General features: G+C 43.7%; 1 protein-coding gene across 5 annotated transcripts in view; it reads left to right on the forward strand.

The window, feature by feature from the left end:
* LOC125457863 (PGAP2-interacting protein-like) overlaps positions 1-21,563 on the forward strand; it is a 123,328-nt gene extending 101,765 nt beyond the window's left edge. For all 5 annotated transcript variants that reach the window (XM_048542573.2, XM_048542601.2, XM_048542609.2 and 2 more), the window contains 4 exons: positions 1,391-1,535; positions 2,393-2,454; positions 13,237-13,392; positions 20,323-21,563. In XM_048542573.2, the coding sequence (XP_048398530.1) occupies positions 1,391-1,535; positions 2,393-2,454; positions 13,237-13,392; positions 20,323-20,431 (472 nt within the window). In that variant the 3' untranslated portion in view covers positions 20,432-21,563. The remainder of the gene's footprint in view (positions 1-1,390; positions 1,536-2,392; positions 2,455-13,236; positions 13,393-20,322) is intronic.
* The last annotated feature ends 4,174 nt before the right edge of the window (positions 21,564-25,737 follow it).

Genomic DNA, 25,737 nt, shown 5'->3' on the forward strand with positions numbered 1-25,737 from the left:
GACCATGTTAGATTGACCACTTTGGAATAAAGGCTTGAAAAGGAGTTTATTATTTAAGTGGAAAGAGATTAGGAATTGTACAGAATGACAGGATTTTTGTGTCCTTGTATGTGGTACAGAAAATGCATGTGACTAAGCAGTCAACTTGGAAGACAAACAGAATGTTAGCCTTTATTACAAGAGGGAATGGAGCATAAAAGCAAGACCACAAATCGAAAACCTGTTTGTGTTCAGTGTTGGTTTTCTCATTTAAGGAGGAACACACAGATTAAAAACAGGTCAAAGAACATTCACTAGGCTGAATTCTGAGATGAGGGGTTTGTCATATGGGGAAAGGTTGAGCCTGTGCTCATTTCAGTTTAGAAGGATAAGAATTTTTTTATGTGCTCATGGGATTTGGATGTCATTTACTGGGCTCTTGAACTGAATGGCTTGCTAGACCATTTCTGTGGGTCTGGAGTCATATGTTGTCACAGACCAGATAAAGATAGCAGATTTCCCAGCCTAAAAGACATTAGTGAACAAGATGGGCTTTTACAATAAGTGACAGTAGTGACGTGGTCTCCACTAGGCTGGTTTTTAATTCAAATTTTTACTGAATTCAAATTTCAGTGTCTGCCATGGTGTAATTCAAACCCATGTTCCCACAGCATTAGATTGAAACACTGGATACTAGTTGAGTGAAATTGCTACTACACTACCACCTCTCCTTCAACTGTCTTATTGAAACGTATCCTGGTTTTTGGGTGGCTTGACAGGATGGATGCTTTGAGGATGTTTCCTCTTGTGGGAGAATCTAGAGCCGAGAGGACACTGTATAGAAATAGAATAGATCAGAGGATAAATTTTGTCCCACAGGAGATTATTAATCTTTTTAATGTCTCTATCCCAGGGAGTAGTGGAGGTAATTAAACATATTCAAGGCTGAGTTAGAATAATTTGTCTGAGGAAGGGTCACCAGACCTGAAACGTTAACTCAGATTTTTCTTCACAGATACTGCCAGGCCTTTTGAGCATTTTTGCACAACTTCTGTTCTTGTTCCTTTGAAAAATGTGTGATTGACAAGGGTGTCACACATTATGGAGACAGTCAGGAAAATGGATTTAAGGCTACAGTCAGATCAATGATCTCATTGAATAGGAGAGCAATTTGAATATTCTTTTCCTGCCCTTACTCCTCATGTAAATTGTGGGCGTTAGCAAATGGGGCCATCACAGGCTGATCCTTAACCTGACCTCACCATCAATACAAGCAAGTATTTTGCTGTAGGTTAGGAGGATCAAGGACTATTGTCTATCGATAAAGACTCAAAACACTTAATATTGCATTTTTCAACAGCTTACTTACACTTGTATTACAGGCTTTCCTCAACTTATTTGCTTTTCTCAGGGATGATTTAGACAGGAAGTTACAGGCACAATACATTTCTAACTTGTTGAAGGAAATCCCACAGCCTCTTGTATTTCTGGGATACATTACTTCCGCACCAGGCTCCAGAGACTACATACAGATTAGGAAATTTGGAAATGTAAAGGTAAGAGCACATTTATAAAAGTGAACTGAGTGTAAAAGTGTAATATTATTTTTAATATTATGTTCTTTTGTTTTAATTTTAATTGTTAAGTTGTAGTCTTGAATTTCCACAGGCATTATTGGCCTGGTTTTATTATCCATCCCTAATTATTCTTGAGAATGTTGGGTTAAAAGGAGTTAATTATTAGAAAACTGTTTGCAAAGCACTGCCATAGTCATAGAGTCTTATAAGCATAGAAACAGGCCCTTCGGTACTCTATGTCTTTGCTGACCAACAAATATCAAAACTACACTAATCACATTTTCCTGTACTTGGTCTATTGCCTACTATGCCCTGGCATTTTACGTACTCATTGATTTTCTTCTTAAATATGGCAATAGTAACCACCCTCGCAGGCAGCATGTTCCATATATCTACCACCATGTGATAAAAAAACTTTCCTCAGATCTCCTCTGAACCACTTACTCCTCACCTTAAATGTATGCCCTCTGGTCTTAGCCATATCTTTCATGGGGAAGAGATGCTCACGATCCTTTCCTTATCGTTGCACATATATAATCTAGCAAGGTCAAATTGTGTTGTTAGTGTGGACTACATCAGACATTATATGCATTGAATGCTGAAAAGCTCGGGTCACTTTGCTGATTTTATATGAACGCATTATTTCATAATTTTGACGGCAGTGGTAGGTAAACAAAAGGGAAGTGTATTGTTTCAAACAACTGGAAGTCTAAATTCTACTTGAAATGGCCTAGAAGCATTTGCATTGACTACATATCCTAAAAATACTATAAAGACATTGCTACATTAAACACTTCTGCAAAAACGTTTTTCTTGATTTTTTGTTTCTCTTTTAGGATATAGATCAGAGTGATCAACATAGGTGGTGTGAGTACATCATGTACCGTGGATTAATCAGGTCAGTTGCAATACTTTAGCCTAATTGTTGTGACCAGTTCTCCCTAAGAATTAGGAAAAAGTGCTCTGCTCATGAATCTGTAGTTATCGAATTGGTTTTAACAAATATTTTGACAATAGTCTCCCCAGACAAGTGAGTATCCATTGATTATGTGTCAATCTTGCAATCTCTTTACAGCCACATTTCTATCGAGAAAGAAGATTTGTAATGACTTAGAATGAAACGACAAAATATAAAACTCTTCAAAACCACACCCAAGATATTCTGTGCAAATAAGTAAATGCTTACACACTTGTAAAATAAATTCAGAATTTAAGATAGTAATGGTTTATATGTTATTGGTGATCTGGGATTCTATGACAGGAGCTTGTCAATGTTTGCTGAACTTACAGACCTTCCCCGTAATTCCAGAATTATGATATTTTGTTACAGCATGATTTTTTTCATGAAGTGCGCTTGTGATTTTACAAAGGAAGGAAAGAATTGTAAAATCAGCACACTGTTTACATTTATTCTTATTGAGGCAATACGCAAGAGATTCCGGTTTTGCTACCAGGACACAAATGCTACAAGATACTAGTCTCCCCACTTGCCTGAATGACACAGCTTCAGCAACACTTATTAAACTTGACACTGTGCAGGACAATACAGCCCACTTGATTGATAAGTATGCAAATCTTCACTCTCTCCTCCTCAGCAGCAGTGTACTATCTACAAGATACTCTGAAATTCTCTGGGGATCTTCAGCCAGCACCTTTAAAATCCACAACCACTACCTTCTTGAACAATGGGAGCAGATACATAGGAATACTACCCCTTGCCAGTTCCCCTCCAAGCCACTTAACATCCCCACTTTGAAATGTATCAGTGTTCCTTCAGTGTCGTTGGGTGAAAATCCTAGAATTTCATCCCTAACAACATTGTGCGTCTACATAGGCGCGCATGAATTGTAACTAAATATGGGCTGGCCAGCAACACCCACATCTTAAATGCATAAGAAAAATCTTCCAAATCAAAATTGTGTCCTGCTCAGAGGGTCCTAGACATCAGGTAATTCCCCTTGGGGGAAGTTTCAATTTCCTGGTCAATTACAAGGTAGCCAGTACTTCTCAGAGGTCCTAATGTGCAGCTGTCAGGTATGCCCAGTTTCTGATTATCTACAGATCAGAAAATCTGGGCCAATGTATCATTGGAAGGGGAGGAAAACAGATCATCTGAAGCTTGCTTCTACTTTTCTAACAGGACCCTTCCTCTTCCTCTCTCATAGTAGAAACCCAAGTGTATCTTTTTCTCTGTCACTTGTGCTCCATCTTAAATGTACAAATTCTGTCCAGTCTGTATTCATGGGGAGTGTCTACAATTGTTTCTGCAGCTGTGATTTTGAACGCAGGGTGACATCCTTGAAATACTTGTTGAAACCTGTAAAAACAGAAAATACAAAATGACGTCACTGCAAAGTGAAAGAAGGTTAAGAACCTTGCAACCAAAATATTGACCTATCATTCCTCATTTTCTGAAGTTTGATCATCTTTTCGAGCAAGAATTTTTTTTTAAAAACGTCTAGGTGTAAGTGTAGTTCTCTTTCACCAAGAATCACTGAATGTTGTTTAACTATTTCCACGCTCACATGACTCTATTCTAACATGGCTGTAATGATTGACAACAAAAACATGAGATGGAGGTTGCTCCAATACTGCATACAGACACAATTACTGAAATCTCTATTTAACTCCATTCCACTGCTGCTGACAACTTCCCTCAAGGTGCCTCAGTTAATAGTTCCACTGCCTTGTGCCCAGATTTGTGAAACTGCTACTTTTAATCTGGTTACTTTTGAACGTATGACTTTCAGAGCCTGGTTAACATAGAAACATTTGGCCCTTCAGGTATGCGCCATCATTTGTGATGATCATGGGTGATTACCTAACTTCCCACTTTCCCCTCCCGCATCCTTTGATCTTTTTCAGCCCAAATACTATATCCAACTCCTTAAATCATGATTTGGGAGTGCCGGTGTTAGACTGGAGTGGACAAAGTCAGAAGTTATACAACACCAGGTTTATTTGAAATAGTCAGGTGAAGGAGGAGCAGATTGTCGAAAGCTTGTGATTTCAAATAAACCTGTTGGACTATAACCTGACGTCATGTGACTTCTGTTCTTGAAATTGTATGGTGATTTTGACTTTGACTGCTTTCTGTGGTAGTGAATTCCACAGGCTGAACAGTCTGGATGAAGAAATTCCTCCTTAACTCAGTCCTCAGGTAGTATGCCCAGTAACCTTAAACTGTAACCCCTACTTCTGGATTTTCCTGCCATAAGGAACATAAGTTCTAACAGGACTAGACAGGGTACATGTAGGAAGTATGTTTCTATGAGACTCTTCCCCCGCCGATTCTTCTGAACTCCAGCCAATTATAATCCTAAAGAATGCAACTTCTTCTGTTACATAAGTCTCACCATCCCAGGAATCAGTCTTGTAAACTTGCAATGCACTCCCTTGACAGTAAAAACATCTTTCCTCAGATAAGGAGGCCAATACTACACACAGTATTCCAGGTCTGGCCTCGAAGGCCACAAGACATCCCTGTTCTTGTACTTGAACCTACTTGCTATGAGGGCCAACTTATCATTTGCCTTCTTTACCACCTGTTGCATCTGCATGCCTACCTTCAGCGACTGGTGCATGAGGACACCCAGGTCTCACTGCACATTCTTCTCTCTCAATTTATAGCCATTCACCTTCCTGTTTTGGCCCCAAAAGTAGATAATCCCAAAATTTATCTACATTATATTGCATCTTCCATGCATTTGCCCACTCAAACTACTTGAGTAGATCACCTTGAAGCATCTCTACATTGTCCTCACAGCTCACCCTCCCACCCAGTTGTGTCATTAGCAAACTTGGAGACATTATGTTTGATTAGTTCTGTCATTAATATATACTGTGAATAGTTGGGGTCCTAGTATTGATCCCTGTGGTATCCCAGTAGTCACTGCTTGCTCTTTGGAAAAAGACCCATTTATTCCTACTTTTTGTTTCTGATCTACCAAATCAGTTTTCTATTCATCTCAATGCACTACCCCTAATCCCATGCCCTTTAATTTTACTCACTAATCTCTTATGCAGGAGTTCTTCGAAAGCTTACTCAATTTGCAATTAAACGACATTCACTGGTTCCCCTACATCACCTCTACCAGTCATGTCTTCAAAGAATTCTTGTAGATTAGTCAAGCTGATGAATGGATGTTTAGTTGGCTTCTGGGAACTGTAGGTTGACTGAATCCTGTTCCCAGTCTTGGCTTCTAAATATGGATAAATTTGACTGGTTTATGTTGCTGGCTGGCCTTTGGTGGTGGATTGTTTGTTGGATTGATTGTTAGTTTTCTTTCTAATGGTAGCAGTCTAAGGTACCAGTAAACCCCATACCCAGTCCCAAATTCCAGTCAATGACCAGAGTCTGAGTCATGAATTGCCAAAGCAAGTATAGCCTTCTTCAACTTCCACACATTCATCTGTTGGGAATAAAGCAAGTCTGCCTAATCAACCTGAAAGTCTAAAGAGCACCAGCCTTGCCTACTTCACACTTGCAATGCAAGATTCTGACTATGTATCAGCATTCTGTTGAAAAGCTCAACCACTTTGACTTGAGCTGTCTTCAGAAGCTTCTGAAGATCAGGCAGCTTGTTTTGCTGTCTAAACTGGCATGTCGATCATAAACAACAACTGAGTCACAACTGAGTTGGGCTAGTCATATTGACAGAATGCTTACCATTCAGTTATCAAAATGACTCTTTTATAAGCAGCTCGGGTCTGGGCTGTGCAATTATGACAATCACGTGAAGTGTTACAATGGCGCTGTGAAGAATTCAATTAGGAGAAGCTCTGCCAGGATTGCAACACCTGGCAAGGCTTCCTTTAAAATAAGCACATATCAGAGGAGAGAGAAAGCACAAGAAGAAATCAAGAGCCAGCAACTTGTCCAAAATGTAGTTAGTCTGTTTTAGAAGAGGGATTTAGCAGTTTGTACCCCTCACTTGGCATCTCCAATTCATTGTGGGTATCTTAGCAATCTGATTATATGCTTGTTATGTTTCGCGGTACCTCGGTAGCTATGGACTCAAGGTATGATCAACTGTACACGGACGACTAGGCGCAAGCTGATGCGAACGGTGACACTAGATGATAGCGGACAAGCCCCAGTCCCCAGCTAGAGTCGCACCCCAAACTTACTGACGCAGGAAGAGAGGACACGAGGCCTTTAGAGAAAGAGCTTTTACTGTCTCAGTCCGAAGACACAAAATGGACACAACTCATCTGTATTTATACATTAGGAATGACCTCAGCCAATCAAAAGCGGAGTAGTGTACTTAAGCGTCCATCAGCCAATGAGAAGCGAGCTTATTGACAGGTGGTCTTTTTGGCCAGGAATACAACATGGCAGAAATGGCGTGAAAAAACTCAAAACTCAAACCTTAGAAAAAGCAAACTGTCTACAGTGAGTAAACGACACAGATCTTGGGGATGGAAACATCCCCAACACCTCCCCTCTTTGAAGACTGTTAATAACGTACAAGCTTTGGGTTCACCTGGAGGTGCTGGGGCTGACGACGTCTTCGATCTGTCGGTCTTCTCGGTCAGAGTGCCGGATCAACCAGGGTTTCACTCTCGAAGGTTTGTCTCATCTGGTTCAGTTGAATCTTGTGGTAGCTGAAACGTGTCTAGCAACACGTCAAGGGGAATTTCCACCGATGCTTCTGCTGACTCTGCTGCGGCGTGCCGCTGGCGAAGTTGGTTGCGATGTCTCGACCAGAGGGAACCACCAACTGCTACGTCGTACAGCACCCTCCCTCGTTTTCTTACAATCCGCCCTTCAATCCACGGGTCGTGCTTCGGTCGGTAGTCACGAACATACACGTGGGAGCCAACTGCGAAGGGAGATCTCGCCACCGGTATTTTGGTCTTTTGCATTGCTCGGAATCATGGTGTGTTTGACCGTTCACATGTTTCGAACCATCAAGGCTTCCGTGGGGGATTGGTGGTTAGGCAGAGTTTCGTTGGGCGTGGAGCGATACACAAGTAGGAATCTCTGCAGTACCTCGACGGATGTCCCCTCCCCTCGAGCTTTAAGCAGGGCTCGCTTGAAGGTGTCAACGAAGCGTTCCACTTGGGCATTGGATTGGGGGTGGTAAGCCGCAGAGCAGATGTGCGAGATGGCATGAGAGTGACAGAACTCGGCAAACTCACTAGACGTGAATTGTGAGCCATTGTCTGTGACGATAGACTCTGGCAAGCCATGTTGACTGAAAATTTGGGTCAGGGCTCGTACCGTCTGCGTAGTTGTTGCGGGCGCCAAGGGGACGTTCTCGGGCCACTTGGAAAATGTGACCAGAATCAGATAGGACCAACCGTTGATAGGCCCCGCGAAATCCAGATGAAGGCATGACCATGGACGTTCCGGCCGCGACCAAGGCACAGGTGGCGTTCTTGGTAATTCTTGGCTGCTTGTTGGCACCGAGGGCAGCGTTTGACGAAGGACGTGATGTCACCATCCATACCAGGCCAATAAGCGAAGCTGCGTTCAATCGATTCCATCCGAGAGGTACCTGGGTGGGCGGATTGAAACTGGCAGAGAACACGTAAGCAGAGTGTCTTGGGTACCACAACACGGTCGCCGAACATAAGACAACCATTTACAACACACAGTGACTCATGGCGATGGAACAATTGTTGCAACTCGTCGCTCGGTAAGTGGGCTGGCCATGTATCTTCAACATAACGGATGGCTCGTTGTAGCATTGGGTCCGCCTGCGTCGCTTGTTGGATCTCAGTGACAGTTACCGGTAGACCGCGTATGGCGTGGGTCAGGTGGTGGATGGCACAGTCATCCGTCGAAATGGCGGCGATGACGGCCTCTTCGTCAGAGGTGGGATTGTTGCTGATGAGGCATGAGAGAGCATCAGCTTGGCCAAAATCTTGGGTGCGCCTGTATTGGATGTGAAAGTTGTAACCGAGGAGAATTAGCGCCGTGCGTTGGAGTCTGTTGGCTGAGTGTGCCGGGATACCTGTTTTGGAACCGAAGATGGAGAGTAGTGGTTTATGATCGGTTAACAGGGTGAACTTACGGCCATAGACCAACTTGTGGAAACGCCGCACTGCGAAAACCAATGCGACGGCTTCTTTCTCGATTTGGCCGTAACGTTCTTCTGCAGGAGTTAGAGTCCTGGAGGCGTGCATGATCGCTTTCTCGCTGCCATCCGGGAAGACATGAAGGATTACGGCACCAACACCATAGGCACAGGCATCAGCTGCCACTACAATTGGTAACTGCGGATCATAGTGTGTTAAGAGGAGATCAGATATGAGCATAGACTTTAGCTGACAGAAAGCTGCTTCACACTCATCCGACCAGTTCCAAGGCACGTCTTTTCTAAGCAGGTGGTTTAGCGGCGCTCGGACGTTGTGTAGCGATGGAAGGAATGCGGAATAATAACTGATCAATCCAGGAACGAACGTAGTGAGGGAACGTCCGTCAGGGTTGGCATCTGGTGAATTGTGTGAATGTTTTCCACATCAGGATGGCGACCAGAGGCAAAGATGAAGCCAAGGTACTTCACCGACTGGAGGAAGAATTGGCACTTTTCAGGCCGGAGGCGGAATCCATTATCCTGAATGCGCTGAAGAAGGGTCTCTGTGTGACACTGCAATTCTTCAGAGGAACCAGTGACGATCAAGACATCGTCCAGGTATGCGGCCACACCTGGGATGCCAGATAAGATCATAGCCATTACCTGTTGGAGAATAGCTGGGGCGGATTTGACACCAAAAGGTAAACGCGTGTATTGGAAAAGCCCTCGCTGGGTGTTTATAGTCAATAACTCACGGGATTCTGGTGCGACTTCCAACTGGAGGTATGCGTCAGCAAGATCGAGCTTGGCAAAGAAATGGCCTCCGTTCAGGATAGTGAACAGGTCGTCTGGAACCGGCAACGGGTAGTGGTGGTCTTTCAGGGCTGCATTAAGACCAGTAGAGAAATCAGCACAGATGTGGAGCAAACCGTTGGCCTTTCTGACGACGACGATAGGTGCTGCCCAAGAGTAGGAGGAAACAGGGGTTAAGACTCCCTGGTGTTTGAGGCGTTGTAGTTCAGCGTCAACCTGCGGCAATGAGGCGTATGGTACCAGTCTCTTAGGGCGGAAGACGGGTGTGGCATTAGGTTGGAGTTGTAGCACAGCTTGTGTGGCGGAACAGAGTCCCAAGCCGGGTTGGAAGACCGATGTGAATTGTTTCACAATCTATTTGGACAGGTCAAGGGGTGCAGCAGGGGACTGCACCTGGTTGCAAATTGCGTTGAGCGGCAGATCGGCCAAGCCCAGAAGGTCAAACCAGTCGAGCCCCAAATGGTTGAGATCCGACGCAGCGATGTAACATGCGCTGTTGAATGTTTTGCCGTGGAAGGATACGCAGCAGTCGAGTTGCCCCGAGAGGTTGAGGTGCCCACCACAAGCGCTGATGGCAGTTTTGGAGGTATCTCGGACTGGAGGTCGCCCGAGCTTGCGCCAAATTCTCTCGAAGAGAATGGTGATGTCCGATGCAGTGTCCAGCTGCAACCGGACTGGGTGGCCATTGACGTTGACCGTGATGTACTTCCTTCGGCCAGGGGCATTGACTTGGAAAGTTGCCAGCAGGCTTCGGGAAAAGGCAGCCTGCTTCGGCTTGCTTTGGGAGCTTGCGTGCGTCAGGTTTGTTAGCTTGTCGAGATTTGCAGTGGCCATCTTTGTGACTGACCGTATTGTACTGGCGGCATCGATGGTGCTTGAAGGGGCAGAGCCTGACAAAATGCCAGGCCCCGCAGTGCCAACAGGGGGACGGTGGCTTCTTCTTCGAGCTGTTGTGTGAGTTCGGATCAGAATGCAACGAGCCAGAGGACGGACCAGAGGAAGACGTGCCAGAATTGGAAGGACCGGAATGTCTGGTGGCCTGGTGAACTGCATGAACTTCGAACCCCCTTGGCCCCCAGATTGGACCAAGGTGGTATCATGCTGCAGATTGATCAACCGTTGGTATTCGTCAATGATGGCGGCGAGAGTCAGCGTAGGGTCCTGTTCCAAACGATTGAGAAGGCGCGTGCGGATATCTGCAAATTTAGGGGACTGGAGACTGAATATAAAGATAAGTGCTTTGAACTGATCATCAGTGAGCGATCTTAACTTGAAACGTTCACATTCACCGTCAACTATCCCAACATGTGTCAGAAAATCGCCTGATTCATTCATGACCAACTTTAAGCAACGGTAGTGTATGCTGAACAACGACGACTGATCACCGAAGTGCTGCTTGACCGATTGAACTGTGACATCAAACGACCTATCCGCAGGTTTATCTGGCATGATGAGGTTGCAGTACTTGTCCAGCTCTGCCGGGCCAAGTTTACGAAGCAAGAGCCGGACTTTCCATGCATCATTTTGACCAGCGAAGTCGACATGAAATAGCTCCTTGTAGCGACGGAACCAGGTATCAAAAGTAACATTGGCCTCTGGGTCATACTCAAACTCGGTGATTCTGTTAGCGATACCGTCAACGGAAGGCGGAATACTAGTAGACGCTGCCGGTGCCAGAACCCTGGTCTGCGCGAGCATCTCCATCAACTTTAACTGCTGTTTGAGTAGAAGCTGCAACTTTTCTGGGTCCCTTTTACGAACACCACGTCGCCAATCTGTTATGTTTCGCGGTACCTTGGTAGCTGTGGACTGCTATGATCGACTGTACAGGGACGACTAGGCGCAAGCTGATGCAAACGGTGACACTAGATGATAGCGGACAAGCCCTGGTCCCCAGCTAGAGTCGCACCCCAAACTTACCGACGCAGGAAGAGAGGACACGAGGCCTTTAGAAAAAGAGCTTTTACTGTCTCAGTCAGAAGACACAAAATGGACACAACTCGTCTGTATTTACACATTAGGAATGACCTCAACCAATCAAAAGCGGAGTAGCGTACTTAAGCATCCATCAGCCATTGAGAAGTGAGCTTATTGACAGGTGGTCTTTTTGGCCGTGAAAACGACATTGTGGAAACGGCATGAAAAATCTCGAAACTCAAACCTTAGGAAAAGCAAACTGTCTACAGTGAGTAAATGACACAGATCTTGGGGATGGAAACATCCCCAACAATGCTGGAATCTGGAAATGCATGCAAACCTGAGAGGACTCAACAGCAAATTATGTGTATTATCATAGAATTGTACAGTACAGAAGGACCAATACAACCCATTGTGTCTGTACCAGCTCAGTCAGACTGTGCCAGGACCTCCTGAGTAAAGTCTATTCCTCTTGACTTGACCGAGGTTGCTGACAAGAATGACAAATTTTCTTCCTTTGTACTAGTTCTAAATATCAAGGCAAGACATAAGAAACATTAGCTTCATATCTCTGGCTGAAGAGTTAGAGTGGAAAAAGGCAAAGTGAGGCAATGCACAGCAGAGATGCTGTGAGCATCCAGGTAAGCAGAGTCAGTATGTTGCATTATAAAGAGCCCGGAAATGCAGCCTGATCTAGTACACGAGCTGAGTGTATGTCCCTGAACGCACAATTGTTGCCAGTGCTGTCCTATGTCTTGTAAGTGGTTTGCAGAGAATCATGAGGGTTCTTAGAGGCTGGCACATTTCAATTGCCATTGCCCATGGACATGAGATACAAATGGCTAGTAATCATGGTGTATGCCCTGAAATGTTGGTGCCTAGTGTCCAACATGGTGGTCCTTTGGAGCACTTGGTAAGCTGAATTCACTAGATACCCGCTCTGAGTTCCTTATCAAGTTTTCTCTACGACTAGCTTGTTTTGCGAGATAGAAAGTTGAATATTAATATGATATGTTGGATCGTCAAAGAAGAAATAATTCTCCTTAATGTTGCCTGATAAGGAACTTACTACACTGCTCGTGTAAAGCACAAAATACGCAGCAAGACGTCATGATTGACAAGCCAATGAAATTTCGCAAGCCCATGTCACTTGGAACATAAGATTACACACTTTATTACACACATGGGTGGAAACTAACAAAAAAGTAGAACTGACTCGCTGTTTCAAGAGACAGACATTTATATAATCAGTGAGTGGAGCCATTTCAAAGCTGGTGTTAATCCTTTCAGACCAACTTTGTTAGACAACAGTTTCAAAACTATATTCATGTACCTTTTGACATCACAGCCAGGTGCGACAGTTAAAACGCTCAAACTTTCAAAATGCGTCATGAATTTGCTTCAGGTGGTGTTCCCTCCAAATTTTGGCACTAAAAGTTTGGATCCCAAAATGTAAGTACTTTAGTGACTTTGTTGACCTTTTAAAAGATGGTAATAGTGAATGTCAAGATGAACATATAATTATTTATTTACATATTAGGATCAAATACAGGATTCCTTGTTTATTTTAAAATATTATTCTGGTAATTCTTCATTGTTTGATTACTTATGAACTTGTGAAAAGCTTACATGATAATTTCCCAAGTGATTTAATTGGGCTCCAGTGATTAAGGATACATAATTTGTATTGTTATCTGTGTTAGTGCCTTAGCTAAGAGTCAAGAGATTTTCTTCCCATAACTTGAAGCGATTTATACCACTGATTTTACTATTCAGACAAACACAGTTAAAACAACTGACACTGGGGATGATCTTCCTTTTTCTTAAGAAAAAATCTGTACTGGACTTGCCTGCCGTGATGCCTGCTGTACTAATGCACAAGTATACTTAGCTTACCCACTAATAACTATTTATTTTTCCTCTAGGTTGGGCTATGCCCGTATTTCTCATGGTGGTCTGAGTGACACAGAAGTTCAGTTGGCGAAGTTTCGGATTCCTGATGACAAAAATCATTATGAAGATAATGGTAGAATTGAAACCGATCCGAAAAATGTGCCCGAAGAAATTCATTTTAACCCCAGGTTAGTAGCAGGTAACATTGCATTGTGGACAGCATGTTGTGAGAGACTGGCAGAGAAAGAGAAAGATATGACTCATGAGAAGGAGTGGGTCATTTGGCCCTTTGACCCTGCTCTCCCATTCAGTAAGATCATGCTGATCTGATTTTGACTTCAACTCCAATCTCCTGCCTGAGTTTCATAATTATTGTTAATCAAGAATTTATCCAGATTAGCCTTAAGTATATTCAATGATCTAGCCTTCACTGCATTCACGGGAAGATAATTCACAGACTCACAAGAGAAACCTCCTCATCACCAAATTAAAAATGAGAGCTTTTTTTCTTCAATGTGTCCCCGAGTTCTTCTTTCTCCTTCAAGGGGTACATCCATTCAGATCCACCTCAGGGGTGTGTCTATGTAAATTACTATTATTGGAACAGTTCATTAGTAACATATGTTTCATAAAGAAGATTTCTAATTCTTCTAAACACAAATGGGTAAAGGCTCAACCTTTCAATCTTGCTTCATAAGAATAATCTATCATACTAAAAATGAGCAAGTGAACCTTGCCAACTGTTTTCTAATGCAATTATCTTTTTCCAACTAAGGACACCAAAACTGCTTACAATGTTTCCAGATGTGGTCTCAGATGTGGTGAAAGGCACAGCATTGTTATATTCTGAATAAGTTCACTTTTTCCCTGCATCGTGTTCCATCTTCAATTGTTTTGCTTACTCACCTACCTATGAATATGCCTTTACAGCTGTTTTGCATTCCTTTGACAAGTTACTCTCATCTATTTTGGTGTCATTAGCAAATCTAGCTACGATACATTCAATCCCCCCCTTCAAATCATTGATAAAGATTATTATAGTTTTAGGTCGCAGCTCAGATTCTTGTGGCTGTTCACCAGTTACAGCTTGCCAATCAGAAAAAGATCATTTTTGCCTTCTCTTCGTATCCTGCTAGCCAACTAATCCTTTAGCCATGCTAATATGCTACATTTTTCACCCACAAGCTTCTATTTTGTAATCTTTGATAGCCGACCTCAAACAGTTAAGTACACCATATCCACAGACAACACACAGTGCGGAGCTGGAGGAACATGGAAGGTCAGGCGGCATCAGAGGAGTAGGAAAGTCAACGGTTCGGGTCGAAACCCTTCTTCTGGCCCAAAACATCGACTTTCCAATTTCTCTGATGCTGCCTGACCTGCTGTGTTTCTCCAGTTCCATACGGTGTTGTCTCTGACTCCAGCATCTGCAGTTCTTGCTACCACCATATCCACAGGTTTCTCTTTAACCACCTTGTTTGTTACTTCCTCAAGAAATCTAAAATTAGTTAAACATAATCTCCCTTTCACAAATTCATATTGCCTCTGCCTGATCCCATCTTGATTTTCTGAATATCCTGTTATAGCTCCCTAAGAATGAAATCTAGCAATTTCACCATGATAGACTAGGTCTATAGTTTCCTGTTTTTAGTCCCTCTTCTTGCTTGAATAGATGTTACGTTTACTATCTTTGAATTAACTTTATTTAATCACAGGATATTAATATTGGTGGCTAAGCCAGTAATTATTGTTTAAAGTTTTGACAAAGATTGTAGCTCGGGTTGTAGGTGAGGCTGTTGACTTGCTTGCCGAGCTGGCTTGTTCTCATTTAGACATTTTGTCGCCATTCTAGGTGACATTATCAGTGAAGCCTCCGACAAAGTGGCATTATTCTACTCCGCTTGGAATTTATACTGTCCGGTCCGTTACGGTGAGTATGTCATTTCCAATTTTGATCTGTATGGGTTTGTATACGTGGTCCAATTCTATATGTTTGTTGATTGAACTATGGGTGGAGAACCATGCCTGTAGGAATTCTCGTGCATGTCTGTGTTTGGCTTGGGCTACTATGGTAACCTTGTCCCATTTAAACTGATGGCCTTCATTGTCTGAATGTACCGATGTTAAGGAGAGTTCATCGTGTCGTTTTGCTGCTCACTGATGTTCATGTATTCTGATGACTAGTTTCCTTCCAGTCTGTTCAATGTAATGTTTGTGGTGGTGGTTGCATGGTATTTTGTAAATCACGTTCGTTCTGCATGTTGTGGGAATGGGGTCTCTAATCCTTAACATTTGTACATTCTGACAATGAAGACCATCAATTTAACTGGGGCAAAGTAACCATAGAAGCCCAAGACAAACATAGACACGCATGGAATTCCTAGAGGTATGGTTCTCCACCCATACTTCAATCAAAAAAACACACAGAATTAGATCCCATAAACACTACAGATCAAAACCAGAAATGACAGTACTCACCATAATGGACTGGACAGTAAAAATTCCAAGCGGAGTAGAATAACATTGCTTCATCGGAGGCTCCACTGATGAAGTCACCTAGCATGGTGAAAAAACGTCTGAACAAAACAAAGCCAACTCGGCGAGCATGTCACAACCCCAGCATTTATTGTCCATTCCTAATTATCCAGAGGTAGTTAGAAGTCAACCACGTTGCTGTGTCCTGGAGTCACATGTAGTCCAGACCAGGTAATGATTGCAGATTTCCTTCCCTAAAAAGAACACTAATGAACCAGATGGATTTTTATGACAACTGAAAGTAGCTACATGGTCACTGTGAGACTAGCTTTTTTTATTCCAGAATTTTAACAAATTTAAATTTCAAATGTGCAATGGTAGGGGTTGAACCCATGTCTCTAGAGCATTATTCTATTGTTCTGGATTACTAGTCCAGTGATTGCTATGTCAGGGTTATTCTTAAAAACACAGAGCGGAGGTTGGTCTTGCCATCCTAGTGGAAATCGCTTTGTCAGCAGCGAATACAGTTGGCCAGATTGAAAGAAGTACAAGAAAATGTGTTTGGGGGTTTGGGACAGTGAGGAATGAGGCAGCAAAAGAGCTATAATATATCTTCCTTGATTTCAAACTAGCCACTGGAAAACCTAATCACAGAAACCAGAACAGATTCTTGGCATGGTCAGCTTGCTGTTTATTCCATAAGATCTCCATGTTGGATACAAGGCATTAACAAAACCACACTGTCCACAGGAACTGGTCACACACCCCTCGCATCCGTGGACGTTGGTATCTGATATGTGCTATACTCTAAGAACCCTCATGGTTCATCTCTGATTACATGACACTTCTACACTTCATTGCTAGATCACAAAATGCTCCAGCAAGGGCACTGTGTTCATGGATTGGATCAAGTTATTTGTTGGGCTGTTTGCTCAATATTATAGTGCTCACTCACTGTGAGCCTGCCTAGATCCTGCCTTGCATTGCCTTTTAGTGCATTGTCCCCTTAGCCAAAGATACCTGGCTATTACCATGCCATCCTGACACAGTAAATGAAGGGCTGTCACATACACCAATCCGGGCCTGCAAAGGGCAGTCAGTTTCAGGAATCTCTGCTCATAAGAGATAATGAACTGAAAGATGGGCAGCACATACGCGTCTTGACTTCTTCTGCCCTCCAATGGGCTGGTTTGTTTCTGGAATGAGAGGTACTATGTATTATGGAAGATAAAAGTGCGTGGCACTATTACTTTTTGTCCAGGTGTAGAAGCGTCCTGAACAATTTAGTAGGCATCACAAAGTGAATGCAAGGTTAGTGGGTTTTGTGGTATGGGGTGGTTGAGGGTGAGTGGGGAAGATGTTGCCTGAATTGATGAGTTGTAGAGCATGAGCCTTGGTGAGTAGTCAGTAGAATAACAGAAATAGAACGAGTGTGAGGTATCTGAGGTAAAATGATGGCACTTAATGCTGGTGTTGTGGAAAAGGACACTGCCCTTTTTCATACAGTGTGGGGCATTCCTCCAGATGGTGAAACTTGATCAGTTGTCATTTTGGATCAGGCTGGCATGGTCTGTTTTCCTGGGGGAAAAGGAAGACCCACTTGTATACTATCCTGTCCAGCAGGGACTCCAGGAACATGTATACAAAGCAGGGCATTGATTTACCTCAGATACAAACGTCAGCAACTGTGCAGGCCAACTCTGGACTGACAGTGGCTGTCCACATGCACAATGGCCTTTAAAGTAAAACAGTGGCAGTGTAGATATTTATCAGATCTCCAGCAAGTGGTGAGAGGATGTAGAAATCAAATGTGATACTCAGCATAAGAGCTGACATGTGAATTAATGCAGTGAGATTGATAAATATAGCAAGAATATTCTTCCTTCCTGTGGAGGAATCAGTCCACCAAACTAGATGGCATCTCATACTTAGGCAAAAAACCATCAAGTTTTAGCCCAAATGTAACAATGTGAAAGCTTACTCACTTTGATAGAAAAAGTCACAAAGGTAGAATATTTCTTAAATGGTGAAAGGTTATTTGAAGTGTGAATGTCCAAATTGGTCCAGGCGTCTTTTATCCATTAATGAATGAAAGCTAGTGAGCAGATGTGTTTGACTTAATTGAGTTTTTTGAAGAAGTAACAAAGAGGATTGTTGAAGGCAGAACAGTGGACATGATCTATGTGGATTTCAGTAAGGCGTCCATCAAGGTTCTGCATGGTAGACTAGTTAGCAAGGTTAGATCACATGGAATACAGGGAAAACTAGGTCTTTGGATATAGAAGGCTTGAAGGTAGAAGACACAGGATGGTGGCGGAGGGTTGCTTTTCAGACTGGAGACCTGTGACCAGTGGTGTGAAACAAGGATCAGTGCTGGATCCACTGCTTTTTGTCATTATAAACATAAGAGGCATGGTCATTGCAGATGACACCAAAAGTGGACAGCTAAGAAGTTTACTTCAGAGTTCAACCTTGATCAGATGGGCCAACGGGCCACAGAGTGGCAGATGGAATTTAATTTAAGTAAATGTGAGGTGCTGCATTATGGAAAGGCAAATTAAGTCAGGACTTATACACTTAATGGGGAGCTTTGCTGAACAGAGAGACCTTGGAGTGCCAGCTCTCAGTTCCTTAGTAGAGTGACAGGTTGACAGGTTAGCGAAGGAGCCATTTGGCATGCTTGACTTTATTGGTCAGTGCATCGAGTGTAGGAGTTGGGAGGTCATGTTGCGGCTGTACAGGACATTGGTTAGGATACTTTTGGAATACTGCATTCAGTTCTGGTCTCCCTGCTGTAGCAACGATGTTGTGAAACTTGGAAGGGTGTAGGAAAGATTTACAAGGATGTTGCCAGGGTGGAGGGTTTGAGCTATTGGGAAAAACTAAATAGCCAAGGTCTTTTACCCAGGTTGGGGAAATTTAGATCTAGAGGGTTTAGGTTTAAGGTGAGAGGGGAAACATTTAAAAGGGACCTAAGGGGTAACTTTTTTTTGCATAGAGGTGGCACCTGTATGCAATGGGCTGCCAGGGGAAGTGGTTGAGGGTGGTACAATAACAACATTTAAAAGGCCTCTGGATGCGTATATGAATAGAAAGAGTTCAGAAGGACATGGGCCGAATGCTGGCAAATAGGACTAGATTAATTTAAGATATCTGGTTGGTGTGGATGAGTTGGAGCGAAAGGTCTGTTTCCTTGCTGTACAAATGTATGACTCCATGATTCTAATTACCAGGGGTTGCCGCAATATGAATATCCAGTTTATGAACACAATCCCATATGGGCATAAATTTTAAATATCTGACATGCAAATCTCACATTTTGGGGGAGGTAAATGGCCTAGTGGTATTATTGCTGGACTGTTAATCCAGAGACGCAGATAATATTCCGGGGCTTTGGGTTTGAATCTCCCCATGACAGATGATGGAATCTGAATTCAGTAAATATCTTTAACTAAGAATGTAATGAAGACCATGAATCCATTGTCAATCATCAGAAAAACCCATCTAGTTTACTAATGTCCTTTAGGGAAGGAAGCTGCCACCCTTACCTGATCTGGCCTGCATGTGACTCCAGACTCTCAGCAATGTGGTTGACTCTGAACTGCCCTCTGGGCAATGAGAGATGGGCAATAACTGCTGCCTAGTCAGCAATTCCCTCATCCTATTAATGAATTAAGGAAAAAAAGAACTGTTTTCAGCACTAATAAACAACTGTTTTATGTTGGGCTGCATTGTTTTCTGACATTGTGTTCCGACTTGTAAACAAAAATCAATTTGCGATGTGGATTGCCAATACCCTATTATTCTCTTCAATATGCCTCAGTGAATTGACGTATTTGCTCCTCAATTCCCTGCTAACTGTTAGGGGCCTAAAATTACACTGCTAACAGAGTGATTGCTCCTATTTCGTTCCTAAGCTGTACCCAGAAGGCTTGATTTGATGACCCTTACAAGACACTGTGCCTCCATATTGCAGTAGCTGACTCCTTAATTAATAAAGTAACACTACCTTCTCTTTTACACCCAATTCTGTCTCACCTGAATTTCCTAGCCCAGAATGTCGAATTGGCAGTGTCACCCCTCCCTCAACCATGACTTTGTGATGGTAACATCGCAATTCCACATGCAATCCACACCTTTAACTCATTTGCTTTACTCCTAGCACTAAAATTGAGGGTCTCCAGCCTGGATTTACTCCCATGAGACACAGTGTAGTCACATATCGTGATGTGATGTGAACGATGTCTACATACCTTTTTGAAGGTATATTGTGTTCCCTACCCCTGACAACTAGTTTAAACTATTCCCAATGTCCTGCCAGGACATTAGTCCCATTCTAGTTTAGCTGTAGGCCATCCCAATTGTAGAGGTCCCAACATTCCCTGAAACACAGTCAATTGATGGAGACCACTTACTCATTGGAAGGGATTGAGAAGAAAAGGAAAGTTGAAGTACAGATATGCAATTCATCAATAAACAAACAAAATAAACCAAACAGCATATCTGGTAATTTATCATATTTTCGTTCACAAGACATTCTTGTACAAATGTAGACTGCCATATTAGAACAGCGGCTATGTTGTGATAGAATTTTGGATGTTTTCTGAGACAATGTACTAGAATAACATTATTTTTCTTTCTAGTTTTGGATCATTTATGATTGGACACAACAGCGAACAGATTCACCACTTTCATATGAACACACCAAAGTATTTCCTCCAGCATGATAACGAAGAAAAAATTAAAATGTGATTTTACTAATAGCAATATACATAGTACATCTTATTTTAAACATGTATGGACTATTACTGCATACAAAATGTGATGTGACTTTATTAAGGATGATATTGCGTAGTGGATAGAACATTAGAAAGGTGACCAAAAAAGACGTCTATCACCAATTCTACGACATTTTACAAAGTTGTGCAAAATGTCAGAAAACTGGGATATCTTTAGGGTCTATTATTATTGATTGTTCACTAGTTTGCTTTTTTAATAGGATTTTCTTGTGGTCACAACAACGTACAAACAATTAAATTCCATTTAACTTCCAATTGTCTCTATTTTTATAACCTTCAAATTTTATAGTAATGAGATACTCAACCAACAACATTTTATTTAAACACATAAGTTACTGGTTTTTGGAACTTTATTCACTTTACTGAAAGGCAAAAGTTTGGTCTAATCTGATATCCATGTTTCATCTAAAACAGACACTGTAATGCAAGGTAACAAAGTGTGGAGCTGAATGAAGACAGCAGGCCAAGCAGCATCTCAGGAGCACAAAAGCTGACATTTTGGGCAAGGGCCTGCTGTGTTCATCCAGCTCCGCGCTCTGTTATCTTGGATTCTCCAGCATCTGCAGTTCCCAGTATCACTGTAATGCAAGATAATTGTTTAGTGACCACTAAACCAAATTTAGTTATGATGTTTAAGAGGCTGTTAGGTAAATGAAGGCAAATATTAGAAGACAGTGGGGGTGTGTGACAGCACAGTGGCTCAGTGGTTAGCACTGCAACCTCACACCACCAGGGACCCACGTTCGATTCCAGCCTCAGGCATCTGTCTGTGCAAAGATTGCACATTCTCCCCATGTCTGCATGGGTTTTCTCCAGGTTTCCTTCCACAGTCCAAAGATGTGCAGGCTAGGTGAATTGGCCATGCTAAATTGCCTGTAGTGCTCAGAGGTGTGTGGGATGATCCAAGGGGCAGTGTGGACTTGTTGGGCCAATGGGCCTGTTTCCACACTGTAGGGAATCATAAAAAAAATTGGTTTAATTTTAGTGGTCTTAGTGGAGTACTAACATCAGCTGAAATGTGATACTAAAAATAGTCTTTTGTACCAAAATTTTTCAAATGTCTTAATAAAGTTATTTGAAGTTTATTATACTGACATGAATGTTTCATTGAAATACATGCATGTGTTTTACTTTTCCAAAATACACATCATTACATATCATTAAATAAAAAGAATAGGTTATTGTTGTCACTGGAAACAAAGCAGCATTATTTGCAGAAAGACTAATCAAATAAGAGAACATCCAGTGGGCTACTTATATACAAACAGGAGTTAGGCCAGTCAGCCTTTCATGACTTCCACACTCAATGAGATCATGACAGACCTTACCATTTAAGAAATGTTCTATACTTAGTTTACTTACACTAATGTGGATAACCAAATTTTACCAACATATATCCAGATATTCCATCTGCCATGTTCTTGCCTAATCACCAAGTCTGTCCACATCCTCCCAAAACACTTGATATCATTATCAGTCCAAAGATGCGCAGGCTAGGTGGATTGGCCATGTTAAATTGCCCGTTGTGTACATGGGTGTGTGTGTGTGTTATAGGGGGATGGGTCTGGGTGGGACGCTGCAAAGGGTGGTGTGGAGTTGTTGGGCTGAAGGGCCTGTTTCCACACTGTAGGGAATCTAATTAATCACAGCACAGCTTTGTAGTTATTTTCATCCACCCTGGTTGGATATGATATGACATACCTTCAAGGCAGGTGGGATTTGAACCAGGATCTCTGGCCTGAAGGCAACACAGATCCCTCCACTTAGCTTTGTATCATCTGCAAATATGTCATTCTGGACCCCACATCCGAATTGCCTATATATTGCAAACAGCTGGGGCCCAAATTCTGACCCACTGATATCCTTCTAGAAACAGCCTACCAACACGAGAATAATCTGTTCATTTCTAGGTCTGTTTCCAACCTGTTGGCTCAATCTTCATCTATGCCCACACATAACCTCCTATTCTGAGATAATGGGAACTGCAGATGCTGGAGAATTCCAAGATAATAAAATGTGAGGCTGGATGAACACAGCAGGCCAAGCAGCATCTCAGGAGCACAAAAGCTGACGTTTCGGGCCTAGACCCTTCATCAGAGAGGGGGATGGGGAGAGGGAACTGGAATAAATAGGGAGAGAGGGGGAGGCGGACCGAAGATGGAGAGTAAAGAAGATAGGTGGAGAGAGTATAGGTGGGGAGGTAGGGAGGGGATAGGTCAGTCCAGGGAAGACGGACAGGTCAAGGAGGTGGGATGAGGTTAGTAGGTAGATGGGGGTGCGGCTTGGGGTGGGAGGAAGGGATGGGTGAGAGGAAGAACCGGTTAGGGAGGCAGAGACAGGTTGGACTGGTTTTGGGATGCAGTGGGTGGGGGGAAGAGCTGGGCTGGTGGTGTGGTGCAGTGGGGGGAGGGGACGAATTGGGCTGGTTTAGGGATGCAGTAGGGGAAGGGGAGATTTTGAAACTGGTGAAGTCCACATTGATACCATATGGCTGCAGGGTTCCCAGGCGGAATATGAGTTGCTGTTCCTGCAACCTTCAGGTGGCATCATTGTGGCAGTGCAGGAGGCCCATGAAGGACCGCAACTTTCCCCCCACAGTGATCGAGAACGCCCTTGACCGCGTCTCCCGTATTTCCCGCAACACATCCCTCACACCCCGCCCCCGCCACAACCGCCCTAAGAGGATCCCCCTCGTTCTCACACACCACCCTACCAACCTCCGGATACAACGCATCATCCTCCGACACTTCCGCCATCTACAATCCGACCCCACCACCCAAGACATTTTTCCATCCCCACCCCTGTCTGCTTTCCGGAGAGACCACTCTCTCCGTGACTCCCTTGTTCGTTCCACACTGCCCTCCAACCCCACCACACCCGGCACCTTCCCCTGCAACCGCAGGAAATGCGACACTTGCCCCCTCACCCCTATCCCAGGCCCCAAGATGACATTCCACATTAAGCAGAGGTTCACCTGCACATCTGCCAATGTGGTATACTGCATCCACTGTACCCAGTGCGGCTTCCTCTACATTAGGGAAACCAAGCGGAGGCTTGGGGACCGCTTTGCAGAACACCTCCGCTCAGTTCGCAACAAACAACTGCACCTCCCAGTCGCAAACCATTTCCACTCCCGCTCCCATTCTCTAGATGACATGTCCATCATGGGCCTCCTGCAGTGCCACAATGATGCCACCCGAAGGTTGCAGGAACAGCAACTCATATTCCGCCTGGGAACCCTGCAGCCATATGGTATCAATGTGGACTTCACCAGTTTCAAAATCTTCCCTTCCCCTACTGCATCCCTAAACCAGCCCAGTTCGTCCCCTCCCCCCACTGCACCACACAACCAGCCCAGCTCTTCCCCCCCACCCACTGCATCCCAAAACCAATCCAACCTGTCTCTGCCTCCCTAACCGTTCTTCCTCTCACCCATCTCTTCCTCCCACCCCAAGCCGCACCCCCGTCCACCTAATAACCTCATCCCACCTCCTTGACCTGTCTGTCTTCCCTGGACTGACCTATCCCCTCCCTACCTCCCCACCTATACTCTCTCCACCTATCTTTACTCTCCATCTTCGGTCCGCCTCCCTCTCTCCCTATTTATTACAGTTCCCTCTCTCCATCCCCCTCTCTGATGAAGGATCTAGGCCCGAAACGTCAGCTTTTGTGCTCCTGAGATGCTGCTTGGCCTGCTGTGTTCATCCAGCCTCACATTTTATTAACCTCCCATTCTCGTGTGTTTTGAATTTGCTGAAGGTCCTGCAGGGGACGCTATAAAACCTGAAAATTTCAGTTTGTTACATCCGTTCACTTTCCATAATCAATTTTGTGACTAACAGCCCCCTGACCTCCAAGTTGCAAATTCGTAATGATTGTGCCCTACATTTTTGTCCATTCATCTATTGATCATATTCTTTATAATTCACTTCCCCTACTACTCGTGAGAGCTATTAAGTCTGCAGTCGCCTGTTTTCTTTCTCACTTCCTTATTTATTAGTGGTACGACGTACGTAGCTTCCAACCTTTAGGAATCACTCCTTAGAATTTAGAAGCTGATGACCAACGACGCACTGTCCCGATAGCAAACACAACAAATGCTGGAGATTACAGCGGCTCAGACAGCATCGATGCAGAAAGAGTCGGCTGAACATTTCGAGTTTAGATGACTCTTCATCACAGCTGAAGCTCGAAACGTTAGCTTTCTTTCCTTTCGTGGATGTCGTCTGACCCGCTGTGATCTCCAGCTTTTTTTTGTAGCATCTGCAGTAATTTGTTTCCTTCATTATCTTGATAGCCACGTCTTTAAACTGTGTGGGATTTAAACTATCAGGTCCTTGAAGGCCAACTTTCAGCTCCACTTTTTCTCCAGTAGAACTTTTTTTATTAATACTAATTTGCTGGATTCGATCTCTGGTTCGGGGAAATAGCTTGCACCATCCTCGGTGAAAACAAACACAAACTCATCTACCATTTCTCTTATTCCTCATTATGACTTCTAGTGACTGCCAGTAAAGGACCTACATTCGCCTTAGCCAAACCTAGCCATGATAAAGTGTGACTGACAGACGTATAATTTCTTCGTCTTTCTTCCTTACAGTGGGCACTGGAAGCGAGAAATCTTCAACGGGAGTGAGGAGTTTGCAAATCGATTGAACTCGTTCAAGCGTGGGGAGAATTAAGACAAGTCATGTAAGAAAGCGGGGTGATTACTGGGGAACGGAATTTGGCAGATTATCGCTGAGTCAGTGTAAATCTAAATGCAGATTTATTGAATAAAAATGTAACCATAGCCACGACCTCAACGGCACAATCCAGATCAAGTGGTTCACCTCTCCCCTCCCCCAATAACCGGTACAACAGGCCACGGACCGGTACTCTGATTGGTCCAGGATCCCTCTGTTGCTAGGATGGGGACTCATTCCTATTATTTACTGCAACGACGAGGTGGCGACTTCATTAGAAAACAGTATAAGTTAGCCGGGGGAGGGGGGGGCGGGGGATAAATAACGCCAGGACACCATTCAACATCCCTCATCATAGGAGTATGTGTTTCAATTTGCTTTAAACGTGTACATCGCAACGAATGGGTGATAAATAACCTGTACCGACAGCTACCGTTCTCCCCGAGGCTGAAGGCGGAGCCAAGCCGTGCCGAACCACACCACCGGTCCCGCCCATCCGTGGCGGCCCCTGTGATTGACATTCCAGTAGCCAGAGGAACGCTGCCCTGAGAGTTACGCGAGGTGGGCGGGCTGG

The sequence above is a fragment of the Stegostoma tigrinum genome, chromosome 1 (genome assembly GCF_030684315.1).
Source record: "Stegostoma tigrinum isolate sSteTig4 chromosome 1, sSteTig4.hap1, whole genome shotgun sequence".
In the NCBI taxonomy this organism is placed as follows: Eukaryota; Metazoa; Chordata; class Chondrichthyes; order Orectolobiformes; family Stegostomatidae; genus Stegostoma; species Stegostoma tigrinum.